At 39.7% G+C, this 18197-nt stretch overlaps 1 protein-coding gene across 1 annotated transcript in view; it reads left to right on the plus strand.

The window, feature by feature from the left end:
* The first annotated feature begins 1639 nt into the window (after window positions 1–1639).
* Window positions 1640–18197, plus strand: part of Appl1 (adaptor protein, phosphotyrosine interacting with PH domain and leucine zipper 1) — a 40532-nt gene continuing 23974 nt past the window's right edge. The window contains 7 exon segments of the mRNA XM_038349839.1: window positions 1640–1772; window positions 6159–6257; window positions 8934–8993; window positions 9665–9736; window positions 12970–13057; window positions 14533–14574; window positions 17423–17481. Coding sequence (XP_038205767.1) covers window positions 1719–1772; window positions 6159–6257; window positions 8934–8993; window positions 9665–9736; window positions 12970–13057; window positions 14533–14574; window positions 17423–17481 — 474 coding nt within the window. The 5' untranslated portion in view covers window positions 1640–1718.

Raw genomic sequence — 18197 nt, forward strand, 5'->3', positions numbered from 1 at the left:
ACCAGGCTGGTCTCGAACTCACAGAGATCCGCCTGCTTCTGCCTCCCGAGTGTCCTTCTTGATTATTATCAGTTATCTTTGTCTTTCTTTTTCTTTCCTTTTACACATTACAGTTTAAGCAAGAGGGTCACTTACCTTGAAGGTTTTCTTTCTCTTCTTCTTCCCTTTTCCCCCATGTCCTTCTCTCTTTATCTGGCACAGTCTCACTATATAGTTCCGGCTGGCCTGGACCCTGCTTGGAAGTTTTGTTTCCTTACAGCTGGTTGCATCCTGCTTGAGCTAGCTTAGTAAAAAGAGGTACCAAGAATAAAATACCCATAATACAATTTGGAACCTTTTATACAATGTAAGAATTGGCGTTGAACATCCTTTCTTCGAAACTAAGGGTCTCTTCAAGAGGGTGACTAGTTGGTGGAGAATCTAAGGGGTGAGTTCTCATAGAAGGATCATTAACCCTAAATTCTGTGAAACTATAATACAAGTCTATCATAAAACTTCTGAAACAATTTTTATCTTTCAAGAGCTCATGGGAAAAATCTAGGTGCTTTAATTTCAAACATGTAACTTCATGCTCATTGCCATATTTGGATTTGCTCTAGTATTTGGATTTGGTTCCATAGAAGTAGCTGGAGAACCAGGAAGCTAATGCTCTTCTTTCAGTAACTATACTTTTGGAATGACAGTGGAAGGAACTGGTGGGGTTAAATGGGTAGATTTTTCGGGAAATATTAGTGATTTTGTCACTTTCTCTGTACACTAATAAGCTTTGTGTAACATTACAGAGAAATAAAGCAGCGTGAAGCTGGAGAGAGGGTGCAGCAAGGCTGAAACAGTGAAAGGAACAGTGTTCTAACTCTTTCATGCCAAACCCCCCACCGTGTGAGCTTCACCCTACAGTCAAGGGCCATCAGGAAGCTATTTAAGTCTCTTCCAAACCTTCTGGGGAAACAAAAATGCCAATCAGTTTGCGAGATAAACACTTTACTGACAGAGTTCCCCAGCAACTGTATCCTTTTAATTTTTTATTATAAAAGACGTTTTCCTTTCCGGTGATCATAATTTCAGCACGTCAAAACTCCAAGGCCAGGTAAGAACTAGTGATTTGTCAACAAAAGCAAGGGTTTTAAACTAGTTTGAGTATGTGGATAGACAGCCAGGTGTACAGAAAAAAAACGATTTGGGGGTCTACTACCTACAAATGAACCGTAAGCCCCGCTAATGACAAAATTTCTGGTTTTAGAGATTTGTGAGTTAGCACTACTTTGCAGGAGTTAAGACTTCGAGCATGGGCCAGAAGCAGGGATTTTTTCCAAGGCTGCTGACGAAATACGGTGCAGATGTGAAACTGCCTCAAGTCCCCTCAAGCGGTCTTCAGGCTAGGCTCAGGTTCACCGCGACAGAGTCAGTGCCCTACACTCTCACAGCCGGGAAGGAGATGGACGCTCGCGGGCGGCCACTGCGGGCTGAGCGGGCGGTGGGGATGGAATCTCCCCGGTCAGCCCCGCAGCGTTGACGGGCGTCGCGGTGAGCCAATGGGCGTACGGGAGACGGGATTGACGGGCCGGAGGGGCGGGATTTCCCGCGCGGAGGCCTCTGAGCTCCCGGCTGGGGCGGTGGCGCCGGCGAGAGGGCGGGCCGGGTCAGCTGCTGCAGGCGGGGCCACGCGCGGAGCCGTGGGCGGCCGCCGAGTGTCCTGCCGCCGCCCAGCCTTCGCCACGATGCCGGGGATCGACAAGCTGCCCATTGAGGAGACGCTGGAAGACAGTCCGCAGGTGAGGCGCGAGCGGCGGCGGCGGGCAGCGCGCGGCCTAGCGGGGGCCTGGCGCCTCCGGGGCCCGCGGCCCAGTGGGCGCCGCCGCCGTTCGGGGTCGCTACCTGCCGGCCGGGACCGCACCCTATCCTCCGGGGCCGGGCTGGAGGCCCGCGCGGCCGGCCGCGGGCTGAGGCGGAGCGGCTGCCACTGTCTCCGGTGGGGCCTGGCCTGGCGCTGGAATCCGCGCCGGGTCTCCGTTGCCTTTCATGGGCGGTGCTGTTTGTATCGCGATGGCGAGTTAAGTCCTGGTAGTCGGAGGAGGCCTGGCGCGCAGGGGACGGCAGCGGCTGGTTTTCTTCGGAAGGGGCTGCGGGGCGGACGCGCCTGGCTCCCCGCGCTGTGGCGGTGTCCGAGTCTCTGCTGTGCGGTGGCTGTCACTTGAGCTGTGCACCACGCGGGTGACGGAAAGACGCCTACGCTGCTGAGCCTTGGCTTGCAGACTTGGCCCGAATAAACTCATCAGAATGGAAATCCTGCTTTCTGCGTTGGGGATGATGCTGGTGTGGTTGCTCTAGCTGAAGACAGTTTGGGAAAAATAGAACTGTTGGGTTTCTTCTTCAGTACTGGATGAAATCAGTTGTAATTTAAAGGTGTTAGGGCCTCTGACTTGCATCAACTTCCATTTTATATCCGCCTTTATATAGATAGTAAGGGCTTTTATAGATTGTTTTATATATAAAACAATGTTGCTGGTGGATTTCTTAAATATTACTTGCTGAGAAATGCATACTTCATGTGCATTTATAGTGTAATGTGCTCCCCTCCCCCCCCAAAAAAAAAGAAAAGGGCTAGAGCTTGTTTTCCATGGGTTTTGTGCCAATTTTGATTTCCAGGTTGAAATTTGGCTCTGATTGTAGAATTGATTTATTCTTCTCTCATTCTAAAAGCTATCTTTATAGGCCAGCTGCTCAGAGGTAATGTGCTCTTATCAGGCCTTATGAGAAAGAGACACCCCCATTCTGGGTTATCTCACGGCTGGTTTACATTTTGTTTAATGACTTTCTCAGTGTAAAATCTTAAGCTCTATTTATTTTAGATGATTTGCAACGATTTTGTGGTTGTATTGGTCAGAATAATTTTATCTTTTTGCTTTTTAAAAATTAAGACTCAGTACACTGAACTTCTTTTACCCAGTTTCCTTTTTATAGCCCATAAAGACTAAAAGAGAGTGAGTTGCACAGTGCCCTATCTGTGACTTTCAGTGTAGAAATAATCTTGAACTTTCTGTGTAGTTCATAACTTGAATCAGGCCCATTCTGTAGCCTAGGCTGGCCTCAAACAGGCCTCCTCCCGCTTCTGACTACTGATTGCAAGCTTGAACCACAAGTACTTTCAGTTGTTGTTATTTTTAATTTAAAATTTGTTTTTATGAATATGTGTGTTCTGGCTGCATGTGTTTGTGTAGCACTTGCATGCTTGTTGCCCCAACAGGTGAGCAGAGGGTCTTGGATCCCTTGGAACTGGAGTTACTGATTGGTTGTGAGCCACCATGTGGGTGTTGAAAATTGAACCTAGATTCTCTAGAAGAGCAGTCAGTGTCTTAACCACTGAGCCATTTCTCCAGCCCCTGTTTTTTAATTGAACACAATGATTTTTTTGGAACTGGAGACTGGATCCAGGACCTTGCACTTGCTAGGTAAATGCTGTATCACTAAGGTAAATCTTTAATCTTGCTTTTACTTATTTTTTGTATGTATATGTGTTGTACATGTATGTATATATGTGTTTACACATCTCTGTGTGTGTGCTCATGTTCATGGAGGCCCCAAATTGATTTATCTTCTTTTATTGCTTACCATTTATTTACTAAGACAGGGTCTTTCTCTGAACCCTGGGTTTGCTAATTCAGCTAGTCTAGTTTTCCAGCTTGCCCCAGGTTTCCTGTCTCTGTCTTATAAGTGCTGAGAGCACATATGATCTCCACACATGCACAGTTTTTACATGGGTTCTGGGGAAGCTGGACTCTGGTCTTCAAGGTAGCAGGGTAAGTGCTCTATCTACTGAGCCATCTTCCCAGCCCTTTCAGTGTGTGATTAAGTGTATGCAGCTACTCTTGTGTATGCATGCATGTATAGGTTAGATGACGGCCTGAGGTGTCGTTCCCTTAGAGACCTTGGTCTCTCAAGGGATCGTGTAGGCTAGGCTGACTCGCAGCAAGCCCCAAGGCTCGTTTATGCCTTCCCAACACTGGGATTACGTGCACCTGCCACCATACCCAGCTTTTACATGGCTCCTTTATAGCTTAAATCTCTTCATAGTATTCAGAATTTAAAATTCCAAGCCTGCATATTTCCTTAAGTGATTTAACAGGCATCTCTTAAAATATTTTATTAGCATATATTAATTACACATAACAATGAATCTTATTATGACATTTCCATTTTTGTTGTATTTTTCCCTTACCTCTCTTGTTCTCCCTTTCTCTTCCCAACAAGTTCTCTTTCTTTTTTTTTTTTTAAAAGCCATGAGGCTTTTAAAAAGACCTTTGTTTTGTTTTGAGAGAAAACTTGTGTTGCTCAGGCTAGCTCGAGAGATCCCTCTGCCTCAGCCTCCAGACTAGTTGAGGCTACAGCTGGTGAAGCTTATCCAGCTCTCACTGTTGTACTTTCAGAGTTTTTCCTAGTTCTGCTTTTATAAATAGGGCTAAGATTAATTTTTTTATATATGTCCTTCTCAGTTTATCTAGAAAGTAATCCAATAAGAATAATAAAGACTATGAAAATTCTCAAAGCTCCTAATGTACTCTTTTCTTTCTTTCTTTTTTTTTTTTTGTTTTGTTTTTTTGAGACAGGGTTTCTCTGTGTAATAGTCCTGGTTATTTTGGAACTCCAATTGTAGCCTAGGCTGGCCTCAAACTCATAAAGAGCCACCTGCCTCTGCCTCCTGAGTGCTGGGATTAAAGGTGTGTGCCACTATTGCCTGGCCTCTGACTTTTTTTTTTAAAGATTTATTTATTTATTATGTATACACTATTCTCAGTGCTCTGCCTGCAGTCCAGAAGAGGGCACCAGATCTCATTACAGATGGTTGTGAGCCACCATGTGGTTGCTGGAAATTGAACTCAGAGCAGGCGGTGCTCTTAACCACTGAGCCATCTCTCCAGCCTCGCCTCTGACTTTTTTTCTTTTAAGTTTTGGTTCATAATAAAGCTTTCAAAGTTCAAATCTAATTTATTTAACATAAGGGTATTATTGAAAGTTATATACTGGCAAAAGATCTGAAGGGATAAATTTTAATCTCTATTAGAACATGTTTTGTCTGTGTTGTTTTGAAAATAGGAATCACAGTGAATCTTGTTAAATTATTATTATTATTATTTGTTTTTTTGAGACAGGGCTTCTCTGTGTAGCCATAGATGTCCTGGAACTCATTCTGTAGACCAGGATGGCCTACAACTGAGAGATCCACCTGCCTCTGCCTCCCAAGTGCTAGGATTAATACCACTTATGCCTAACTTTCTTCTTTTTTAATGTTTTAAAACAGCACTTGAGAGACAGAGAATGGACCACTAGAGGGAAGAGGAGTCTGTTACATTTGGCCAGTGGCAGTGCATGTGTGTAAAAGTCTTGGTGAAGTAGAGTATGAGACTTCATATATCACAGAGGTCTTGTGCTACACCCTAAACCCAATTGCTTAAGTTTTTTCTTTGAATACAGGAAGTTAGTCAATAAAAATATAAAGTCTGTCCAGGTGTGGTGGCTCACGCCTGTAGTCTCAGCACTTCAGAGGCTGAAGCAGAATGAACACCGTGGGTTTGAGGCCAGCTTGCCATATCTTCAACCAACTATATGTGTGTATTGGGGTGAGGTAATATCATCCTTTAGATTTTAAGGTTTCATTGTCCCTTCATTGTCCCCTACTTTTTTTTCCTTTAATTTGGCTACCATGCATTGCCTTTTTTTTTTTTTTTTAAATCATGTATCATGTCTTTAGCTTTAATTTCAGGAATTTTAATTTGTAAAAAACACACCTTTGTTCTTCTTGCTTATGCTACTTTTGTTGTTGTTTTTGAGGCAGTGTTTCTTTGTGGTCCTGGTGTCCTAGAATTCTCTCTGTAGAATAGGCTAGCCTCAAACTCAGAGATCTGCTCCTCCTCTGTCTTCTAAGTGCTAGGATTATAGGTGTGCACCACCATGCCCAGCTTTAAACAGCTACTTTAATGAAATGAAGCAGAATAAAAAAATCTTTTGACTTCTTGACATTACTATCAAAAGTGTTTAAATAGATTACAAGTCAGAATTACTAAAGTTCTAGTATTTTACTGCTTTAAAAAAAGCATTTTATTGTCTGATTTATATACTGATTTATGTAAACTTGAATTTATTTATTTTTTATTTTTTTACAGACAAGGTCTTTACTGGGTGTATTTGAAGAGGATGCTACTGCTATTTCCAATTATATGAACCAATTGTATCAAGCTATGCACCGGATTTATGATGCACAGGTAAAGAATTAAAAGGCTAACACCATACTGGTTAAAAGAGACTCTCTTAGTCACATGAGGACAGAGGTAGTGTGTCTACATGACTTAACTGCTACGTACCTCACTGTTCTTAGGCATAGAGTAGTATCTATTGAAAGGACAAATGCATACTGTGGTGCTTTGAATAGGAATGGTCCCCAGACGTGCATGTGTTTGAATGGTTGACCCATAGGGAGTGGCACTATTGGGAGGCGTGACCTTGTTGGAGGAAGTGTGTCACTGTGGGGTAGGCTTCGAGGTCTCATGTTCAAGTTAGGTCTAGTATGGCATTTACCTCTGCTGTCTGCAGATCAAGATGTAGAACTTTCAGCTCCTTCTCCAGCACCATGTCTGCCTACGTGCTGCCTGCCATATTTCTGGCAATGACAATAATGGACTAAACCTTTGAAACTGTAAACCAGCCCCAGTTAAATGTTTCCTTACAAGAGCTGTGGTCATGGTTTCACTTCACAGCAGTGGAAGCCCTAACTAAGAGAAATCTACTAAGTATATTACAGAACTTACATTTTGTTAGATTTGTAGTATTAAAAAAGTGGCAGGATTGTAGGGTCCATTCCATCTCCTCAAATATAGTGAGAGCTTGCTTGCTTTTTTGTCTTTCTTTCTTTCTTTCTTTCTTTCTTTCTTTCTTTCTTTCTTTCTTTCTTTCTTAGATAAATATGCTAAGCTTTTTCTTTTTTCCTTTTTAAAATCAGGCACTTGTAAACAGGAGAGCATACACTAATTACATAACAATAGTTCTCGAGTAGCACAGTAAGCCATCGTATTATCATTAGCAGCAGCGCAGGACTGGAGGGTGCAAGGGTTTGGGCAGTATTGAAGGGAGAGGTGGGTTTATTTTTCTTTAATTGATGAAAATGTCATTTGAGAATCCTGACTTTAACACAAGAGCCCCCCTTCCCAGCCCTAGGGTGGGCACATGAGGAGGGACCACAGAGGATGCATAGGAATTGGGGTTAATGGGTGGCCGTGGAGGACACCACATGGGAAATGCCACAAGACGCCTCTGTCCCCTCTGGCAGATGAGCAATATTTCCTGAGTTAAAAACAACTCAGAAAGCAAGACAACCAGCAGGTAAGAAAAGTTTCTGGAAAAGGAGTTCCCATATACACGTATAATACAGTGGTGTGAAATGGGAAAACTACACGTGAGTTGTTTAACACTGGCTAGCTCTGTGTGAAAAGCAGGGTGTTGTGTTAGGAGTTAGCTGCTCACCAATGAGCGTTACTGCTGTTTTTTCCCCCCTTTGTTAAAAATCTTTCAGGATAGAAATGTTGAGTAAACCGATAAAGGGTTTAACATACAGGGAGAGTCGACAGCCAACATGCTGGAAACCTTTCCTCCCTTTCTCTGAAAAAAGATTTGCACCCTTCCTAGTAGGGAGGCAGGCGTGCAATGCCTGGTGCCGTGAGAGCTTTCTTACTGGAATCCACTCATGGATTAACTGAAAACCTCATATTGTTGTATTTCACTTGATCATGCTTTTAACTTTAAGGAGTCCCCCCCTTTTTTTTTTGATTAAAGACTTTGAAAGTAGCTAGCCTCTGTCTAGTTAGTAGAAGGCTATGACTAATTTTTCTTGTTGAATAGACATAAAACTTGAGGCTATGTTCATATAATTTATAAGCTTTAACAGCAGCCTATTTTCTATTAATGTACTTTATTTGGGATTAGTTAAGTCTATTAATTTTGTTTTGTTTTCCTTCTCCTGTCTATTGCTGTGATAGTTGTATCTCCCTCCATAGGTTTTGCAAAGCTTCATCCTGACCACAGATGTTCAGTTGATAAATGAAGCATTATTTTATTATATCATGACTGAAAAAAATTAATCAAAATACCATTCATCTGGCTGTGTTGCTTTGTTATGTCCTATGTTAAGCACATTGTTTTTACGTTATTAAATGCTCATATTTCTCTAGACTGATGATTAATCAATTATTCTCATAGAAACTACAAATTTCGCTGACATTACGTACAGTTTACTTCTAGCTTTTAATATATTTAATGTTTAGTTTTCACTAGCAGAAACACTCAAAACAAAAAGCAGGTAAAACACATAGACCTGAAGGTGGATATGGTAGTGCATGTCTGTGATCTCAGGAGGCAGAGGCAATAGGATCAGGTTGGAATTCAAGGTCATCCTCAGCTACTAGCAAGTTTGAGGCCAATATGGGCTACAGGAGTCCATATCTTGTTTGTGTTTCTTCTTTCCTTCCTTCCTTCCTTCCTTCCTTCCTTCCTTCCTTCCTTCCTTCCTTCCTTTTTTTTTTTTTTTGAGACAGGGCTTCTCTGTGTAGCTCTGGAACTTGTCCTGGAACTCCCTCTGTAGACCAGACTGGCCTTGAACTCATAGAGATCCACCTACCTCTGCCTCCCCGGAGATCACATCTTGAAGAAAGAAGAGAAAAAAATGTTACGTTTCTGTAATATTGCTGAATTCTTTGACAGTGCCTCTTTTCTGGTTTATATTTTCTTTTGAAGCATTTTTAGTGGTAGTTCATTTTCTATTGCTGAGAAGTTAAAAAATACGCATATAGTTTAAAGTGATAATAAATGAAGGTGGCCTAGATATCATCAGCTACATTTTTATTAACTCTAATCTTCTGCTGATTTGAATCCTGTTTTTTTTTTTTTAGAATGAATTAAGTGCAGCAACACACCTGACGTCGAAACTTTTAAAAGAATATGAAAAACAGGTACATATATTAAGGTTTAAAAGCATGATTTAACACATGTAACTATATATAACAATATATATGTAAAACTATATATATAACTATATGCACATATATATAACTATATATATGCACACACACATATATTATAACTTTTTTATCTGGAATCTTTTATGTTAGTTTTAGAGCAAGGGACGCACTATACAGTTCAGGCTATTCTCAAACTTATGGTCCTCCTGCTTTGGCCTTCTGAGTGCTGGGAATCCAGGCTTTCACTACCATAGCCTTTTAGGACTTCTTGAGTTTACAAAATATGCCATTGAAATTTTACTAAGTCCTTCTTGTTAGTGATTTAATGTTAGAACTAAGGTTGTCTGGCTTTTCAGAGTTCTCCTTTTTACTCACAAAGAAACTGAGCTTTGTTCAAGGTTATGCTGTTAGTTGTTGGATCAACCTGAGCTAAAGCCAAATTTTTGAACTTCTAGTATTGAGTATATTCCCGTATATCATGTAGTTGATTACTTTACAGACATTTGAAACAGTGTTTATTAATTATGTAGATTATTTTATCAAAAGGGTATTTTCGGATGTGTTCAAAATTTTAGAAGTTTCTAAAATTACTTGAAAGCACAAGTTGTGTTATTCATAAAAGTTTTTATGAATTTATCTCACCTGTGTTTCTTACTTCTCAGCGTTTCCCTTTGGGGGGTGATGATGGGGTCATGAGCTCTACTCTGCAGCAGTTTGCAAAGGTTATAGATGAGGTGAGTTTTGATCCTGTGTGAGTAGGTGGTTTATAATTAGTTACTCAAGTTATTTAGATTTTACTGAAAACTATAAACATTTGATTGCGTTTTATTTATTTCTGTGTGTGAGTACTAGGGTACCGTAGTTTACATGTGGCTGTTAGAGAACAACTGGCAGGAGTAGGCTCTCTGCTACCATCTGAGTCTTGGGATTAGATATCAGTCATCAGGCTTGGTCATAGGTGATTAATACCACTGCGCCATCTTTACAGCCTTTAATGGGGGAGCCAATATAGTTATGATTCTATAAGAAGTTTTGTTACAGAGTAGTATCAAAAGGCACAATTTTCACATGATGTTTGTTTTCATAAAATTAATATTTTCTTACCTAATTAAAACTTTTTCCCAAGAAAAAGCTTATATGTAGGCGTCTTCTATTCCTAGTCCATGATCATCCAGTTTTCTCACTGTTGTCTGATGTAGACAGAGAGGAGTGAAGCTGTCTGCTGTAGCTAGGCACTTTGTGGGTTTTCTTTTGCCCCTGAGCAACACTGTACTGTTCAATCCTCATTAATCCATAGCCAAATTAATCCAGTAGCCAAAATTAGTCCTTAATTTCTTAAACTGTTAATTGTAACAGATCATAAAACAACATGAAGACCTAGGAGTTAGAGGGAAGTAGTGAGATGCGTTTGGAGAACCATAACTGTTTTCTCCTCCTGCTGTGAAAGTTGTGAGTGATTGTGTGGTTGTTCTCGCGTGCATACATGCTTGGAATCCAGCCAGGGCCTCAAGCTTGCTAAGTCCTCCACCACCTAGCCCCAGTTTTTCTAATGTCCTAATAACTCATTATAGCAGAGTATTAGCTGAGGCTATCAGTATAAGTAACACTACTGGGTTTGGGATGTAGCTTAGTGGCTGAATACTTGCCTAGTTAGTATACGTGAGAACTGTGGTCTGACCTCCAGCACTTCAAATAAACAAAACAAAATATTTATAGGAGATGGAATATTTTTTATTTTTTTTAAGTTATAGTAAAATACATTAAAATTCATGATAGTTAATCCATTCACAGTGTTGTACAACCATAATAGTTACCTAGACCAAGAACATTTTCATTGCTGGGTGATGGTGGTACACGCCTTTAATCCCAGAATTCAGGAGATGGAAGCAGGCGGATATTTATGAGTTCTAGGCCAGTCTGGTCTACAGAGTGAGTTTTAGGACAGTCAAGGCAAAAGAGAAATCCTGTCTTGAAAAACCTAACCAAACCAAACAAAAATATCATCCTAAAAGAAATCTTTTCCCTTTAATCTATCACTTTCCCTCAAATTTCCCCAAGTCCTTGGCAGTGATTACATTTTACTTTCTGTCTCTATATATTTGCCTGTTTGGATAGTTCATATACATTAGTCTATATAATTTGTGGATTTTGAGATGTGTCTACTTTCATTTTGAATATAAGTTTATCTGTGCCAGTACTTTATTCCCCCCCCCTTTTTGGTTTGAATAAATTTTATTATAAAAATATATATTACCACATTTTGTTTATCTACTCATGGGTGTTCTGTTTAGTTATGACCATTCATATACTAGTTTGATCTTTTATTTTTTGTGTGCATTGGTGTTTTGCCTGCATGTATATCTATGTGAAGGTGTCAGGTACTCTGGAACTGGGGTTGCAGACAGTTATGAGCTTCTGTGTGGGTGCTGGAAATTGAACCTGGGTTCTCTGGAAGCACAACCAGTGCTCGTAACTGCTGAGCCATCTCTCCAGCTCCCTAGTTTGGTCTTTTAGACACCAGCTTTCAGTTCTTCTTTGGTATAGTCTCAGGAGTGGGATTGCTTGGTTTTATGATAATTTTATGTTTAACTTTTTTTTTAAAAGATTTATTTATTTATTATGTATACAACCTTCCTTCCCTGTATGCTTGCATGCCAGAAGAGGGCACCAGATCTCATTATAGATGGTTGTGAGCCACCATGTGGTTGCTGGGAATTGAACTCAGGACCTCCAGAAGAGCAGTCAGTGCTCTTAACCTCTGAGCCATCTCTCCAGCCCTATGTTTAACTTTTTGAGGAATCACCAGATTGTTTATGTGTGCCCTATAAGCAGTGTAGGGGAGTGCTATTTTTTCTTTATACTTGCTAGCAAGAATTTTTGTTTTAAAAATAATATTTGAGTTGGTTGATAGTGGTGCATGGTTTTTTGTTTTGTTTTGTTTTTATTCCAGAACTTGGGAGGCAGAAGCAGATCTCTATGAATTTGAGGCCAGCCTGGTCTACAGAGTGAGTTCTAGGACAGCCAGGGATACATAGAGAAACCCTGTTTTGAAAGAGAACCATGTAGTGGTAGTGAAGTGGTATCTCATTGTCATTTTGACTTACAGTGTTTGGATAACTAATATGATATTGAGCATTTTTTCATGTCATTATCAATCATTTCTAGTCTTTGGGGGAAGTGTCTGTTCAGATCCTGTGCCCATTTTTAAATGGGCTATTTTTTTTATCATTAAATTGTAAGAGTTCATTTCCTTGGTTCAGGTTTCTCCTGAGACGTGGCTGCCAAATATCTTCTCATTGTGTTTGTTATCTTTACTTATTGGTAGTATCTTCTGATGTACATTTTTCATTTTAATAGAGTTCATTTTAATATTTTATTTTGGTGCTTATGCTTTGATATATCGAAGGTAGTGTTGTCAAATAAAAGATCTTAAATTTTCTTCTAAAAATTTTAGGCTAGGCATGGTGAAGTGTGCCTTTAATCCTAGCATGTGGAAGGCAGAGGCAGATGGATCTCTGAGTTCAAGGGCAGCCGGGTCTACATAGTGAGTTTCAGGACTGGTACAGCTATGTAGAGAGACCCTGTTTTACAAAAGAAAACACATAGAAAAATAAGGATTTTTTTGTTTTGTTTTTTGTTTGTTTGAGACAGGGCTTCTCTGTAACCTTGGCTGTCCTGGAACTCACTTTGTAGACCAGGCTGGCCTTGAACTCAGAGATCCTTCTGCCTCTGTCTCTCAAGTGCTGGAATTAAAGGTCTGTGCCACTACCTCCTGGCACGAATTTCCTTTTTACCATATATTTCATATTATACCGCATAATTTTTTATTGTTTTCATATGTAAAATTATATCAGCCTTTTAAAAGACCAGATTCAAATTTCTATATAATTGGTAAATGTCTGTGTGTAGGCATTTATTAGTTGTGCCATTTGTTAGTTATTTGGTCTCTTTGGTTTTTCTTTACTAGCTTAGTTCTTGTCATGCGGTACTTTCAACTCAACTTGCTGATGCCATGATGTTCCCCATTTCCCAGTTTAAAGAGAGAGATCTGAAAGGTATGGAAGTCAACATTATGTTCATTTTCATCAGTGCTAGTAGAGTGCATTTTATATCTTTTAAAAAATATTTATTTATTTATTATGTATACAATATTCTGTCTGTGTGTCTGCCTGCAGGCCAGAAGAGGGCATCAGATCTCATTTCAGATGGTTGTGAGCCACCATGTGGTTGCTGGGAATCGAACTCAGGACCTTTGGAAGACCAGGCAATGCCCTTAACCGCTGAGCCATCTCTCCAGCCCCATGCATTTTATACATTATTTGAACCAGTTCTGACCACAACATGCCACTTTTACTTAAAGCAGTTACTAAACGTTTATGGAACTGCTTGATAGATATTTAACTAGTTCCTAACAAATAATAATGTTCTTTTCTCAAAAAGGAGATCGGTTAGCACTAGTCCGTGTCTTATAATTAGGGAATAGGTGCTCAAAATTAGGAAATGGTCAAAAAGGCTTCATCAATGACATGAATGAAGAAAACTGTGTTAAGAGAAAGGAGTTGTTCTGTTAGGGAGAATGGAATTCATAAAGATGTAGGTTGTAGAAATAGATCACTTATTTTGAGAATAATAAGAAATTCAGTGCTGGATGTGCTGAAGCAATCAAGAGATGAATGTAGAAATAGGTTAGATGGAACTAAAGCATGGTAAAGGTGTTGGATGTAAGTCTGTGAACAAAAACAAGCCAGTGGATTCTAAAGGAGTTAGGTGACACAGTCCATTTGTGTCAGAGGGAACACAGTGGATTTGATATCCAGGAGACTAAGAAGTTGTGAGTCCAGTGAGGGAAAATGAATACTGGAAGGTGATGGTGCTGAAGAGTGGAGGTTCATATGGGCTGGGGGAGCTAGGGGCACAGGCACATCCAGCAACCGAAGTAGTTAGTGGACTTACTAGTTGGTAGATAATGTCTCTAAAGTTGGTAGGTGACCAAATGAGTGTTTATTGATCTGGTTCTTTTTAATAATTTATAAACTCAAAGTAGGTTAAGAAAAATCAAGCACAGCAGTAAATAGGTTAGGTACTTAAAGACAAGTGTCTTTAAGAAGTGGAGCTAATAACTGAAATGATCCTTAAGAATGGTCAAGTCCAAGGTGGAAAGAATAACTCACAATCTCAGGAGACTGAATGGCACAATCTTTTCTTTTTCACTTAGTATTTGAAATTATTAATCATATATAAAAACATATTAATATGATAGATTCTAGTATTGCCAGTATTTGCATTTCTTAGCACTTAAAGTGACTTTTAATACTTGTTTGTCTTGTATTTGTGGTAAGTAGATCTTCTGGTGGTGTATTGTTAATGATTTTGAATCCTTTGTAGGCTTAACTGAAATTAACTTTTCCACCTTCAATATAAATTACTGGTTGAGTTTTAGTTATGGCTTGAACGGTACTAAGTGCTTTATAAATAGAATAAAACATTTCATAAGTATTGCTAAACTGAAATTACTTTTGAACTTTTTCAGAAATACTGACACTAAAAGAGGTATTTCAGATTGCTAGTAATGGTAAGCCCTAATATGTTATACACTAATTTCTTTTATTCATCTATTTATCAACATACATCATGGCTGACTTTTTGTAATAATTTTTAAAAACTAACTCAGCTCATTGGGAAATATCATCATTTATGCCCCAGCAATGCTTAAGCATGCATGGGCAGCCCGTTTATGATGGTTGTCTAGTTGTTCCTATCCTAGGCAGTCCTAGATGCTTGTGTTATTGTCATACCCAAGGTTCCACGTCTTCCTTTATGTTGTCTATCCAGCATTTTTTGGACCTTCCTCTTCGTCTTATCCTGGGCACTCCTCCAAGCAGTGCTATCTTCGGGTATCTGCCATTATTCATTCTCATAACATAGCTGAAGTATCTCAAGCGCTGATGCTGTTTCCTGTAGTTTACTTCCTTCTATAGATGGAGATATCTTTTAACGTCATTGTTGTACAGCCTATCTCTTTGTGTGAATTCTTCTGAGACATGCCATCGTAAACACATTTGGCCCCTGTGAGGAGCGTTTCATTGTCCAGGTTCCAGAGTTGTAAAGAAGGCAGCTCAAGACAAGCGTCTCATACACTTGTAATTTTGTTGTCGTATGTGTCTCTTGCTGACAAACCTTTCCTAGTGCCTGGAATGCAGCCCTCGCTAACCCTATTCACCTCTTGAGTCTGAAATAGTTCCCTCCTTTGAACTGAGCTTCCTGCAGGATAGACAAAGTTGACTGTCTGCTTGAGGTTCTGGTTCTTTATTGCAGTGTTAAAACCCTTGTGTGCCCTTCCCAAGTGTTGAATCTCAGTCTTCTCAGTGTTTGCTTTCACACCAAGCTTTTCACCACTCTGTTAACCATGGCCTGCAGCTCATCTGGACTTTCAGTAAGTAGTGCTGTATCATTGGTGAGATGTAAGTTATTGATTCACACACCACCTGTGTGCACGCCTATCTCCTCACCCTCCAGGGCTCATGCTATTAATTCCAGGATTATATTAAAGAGCAGTGGAGAGAGGATGCACCCTGCAGCACTCCTACGATTGTGGTAAACTGACCACTTAGTTCTCCAGAGACTTTGCCTAATGCAAAGGTATCTTTATAGGCATTTATCTAGTATTCTTGTGATTTTCTCTGGGTACCTGTAGAACCTCATTGTTTCCCAAAGTCTTCTCCTCCAAATGCTATCGAATGCCATCCTGAAGTTGATGTAACAGACATGTAAGTCTTTTCCAACTTCTTTGTATTTTTCTGCCAGTTGACTCAAAGTGAAGATCTGGTCAGTTGTGCTCCTGTTAGCTCTGAATCTTCACTGGGCCTCTGCTAGGATTTCCTCTGTTCTGCCCTGGATCCTCTGCAGGATAATGGAGCAGATCTTGCTGCTATGGCACAACAAACTCATGCCCCTGTAATCAGAGCAGTCCAGCTTGTCCTTCTTGTATATGGGAATTCTGACTGAGTGCTTCCATTCCGTGGGAATCTCTTCATGTTCCCATATCTCTCTCAAGAGTCTGAGAAGCCTCGGCCCCTGAGCCTATTGTAGCCACCTCTAGCTCCTCCACTGTGATGTCATCCACTTCTGGGAGCCTTTCTGCATTTGCTCTCTCTCTTTTTAAAAAATATTTATTTATTTATTTATTTATTTATTTATTTATTTATTTATTCATTCATCTATCTATCTATCTATCTATCTATCTATCTATCTATCTATCTATCTATCTATCTATCTATCTATCTATCTATCTATCTATCTATCTATCTATCATGTCTGCAGGCCAGAAGAGGGCTCCAGACCTCATTACAGATGGTTGTGAGCCACCATGTGGTTGCTGGGAATTGAACTCAGGACCTTTGGAAGAGCAGGCAATGCTCTTAACCACTGAGCCATCTCTCCAGCCCAGATTTTGCTCTCTTGATAGCTTCCTCTATCTTGCTCCTGTCAATATTTAATATTTCCTCGTGGTCTCTGGTGTACGAATAGCTGCTGAAGTGTTTGCCATTGTAGTCTACGTTGAAAGCATTAGGGTCATTGTATAGGGTGTCAAAGTTAATATAGAATGCTTAATATAGCATTATTTTTTTTCTTTCCTTTTTTTTGGGGGGGTGGGTTCAAGACAGGGTTTCACTGTAGCTTTGGAGCCCGTTCTGGAACTAGCTCTTGTAGACCAGGCTGGCCTCGAACTCAGAGATCCGCCTGCCTCTGCCTCCAGAGTGCTGGGATTAAAGGTGTATACCACCACCAGCTGGCTAACATTATTTAAATCAGTGGAGATACTTTGAATATACTTTTTGATAAAAAAATATTTGAATGGCCATTACATCAGTATTATAACTTGCTATTTTCATAATGCCTAAAGAGGTTGTAAATATTCTCTTTTACTTATTTCCTAAATAGTCCAGTTTTCTTTCTTCCTCTTTCTTTTCCTCTCATATTCTCTTCTCTTTCTGTGTCGGGTCTTGAAGCCAGGGCCTTGTGCATGCTAGGCAAGCACTCTACCACTGAGCTCTCCTATTTTTTTTTTAAAAAGAGTTTTCCAATTTAGAATTAAAAATATTCTTTCCTTTTTATTTATTCTTCTCCTATATAAAACATCTCGACCTCATCCTCCCCTCTCTCTATTCCTCCCAGTCATTTCCCCTCCCTCAGGTCCACTGCTTCTCCATTTCCCTTTGAAAAAGAGCAGGCACTTTTAGTAGATCATAGTTTTTTTGGAAATTAATATTTTCTATCAGTTTGATATATAGTCACCTAATTTAAGGGGGACTAGGCTGTGGGGAATTTGAACACAGTGGTCACGTGGAAGGGCATTCTTAACTAGCTCTAGTACTAGCTCTAGTACAGTTGTACTGTTAACGCTCATTTCTGTTTTCCAGATCATGATGCTGCAATTAACAGATATAGTCGATTGTCAAAAAAGAGAGAAAATGACAAGGTGTGTGTACACACTTTTAAAAACATTTTTAATTATTTTTTTATGTGTATAGCTGTTTTGTTGCAGGGATGTGTGTGTTAAATGCGAGGGGAGGCCAGAAGAGGGAGTCAGAGCTCCTGGAACTGGTTGTGAGCCACCATGTGGGTGTTGGAGTAGAACTTGAGTCCTCTGAAGAGCTGTGAGTGCCTCATTTACTGCTGAGCCATTTATCTCTCCAATCTCAGTATACGTTTTCAGAATCATAGTTAATGGTCATTTTATTAGGTGATTTAGTTTTTTTTTTTTCCTGTTTAAAAGTAGAGCAACAGATCATTGCTGGTGGTATTACTCTCAAATTATTTTTTCCTAGCTGTTTAGAATCTTTCTGATAACTGGTCTCTTAAACAAAATGCTTTTCTTCTGCCAGTATTTGATGTTATAATTAAGCATAACCATTTAAAAAATGTAGCTGATTTCCAGTATATAAAACTTATGGGTTTTTTTGTATTTTTATAATACTGCATATGTTCTGTTTTTCATTGTGATCACATATGTATTCAGAAATACCTTGTGAGATACAGTATATGCATGCAATAACAATGAATAAAAAAAGGGCATAAATTTTAAAGAGTACAAGGAGTGGTACATCAGAAACTTTAGGTGGAGGAAAGGAAAGGGAGAAATGTTGTGTTTATATTATAATCTCAAAAAGAAAGGAAAAAAACTACAAAAAGAAA

The sequence above is a fragment of the Arvicola amphibius genome, chromosome 12, assembly GCF_903992535.2.
Source record: "Arvicola amphibius chromosome 12, mArvAmp1.2, whole genome shotgun sequence".
Classification (NCBI taxonomy): domain Eukaryota; kingdom Metazoa; phylum Chordata; class Mammalia; order Rodentia; family Cricetidae; genus Arvicola; species Arvicola amphibius.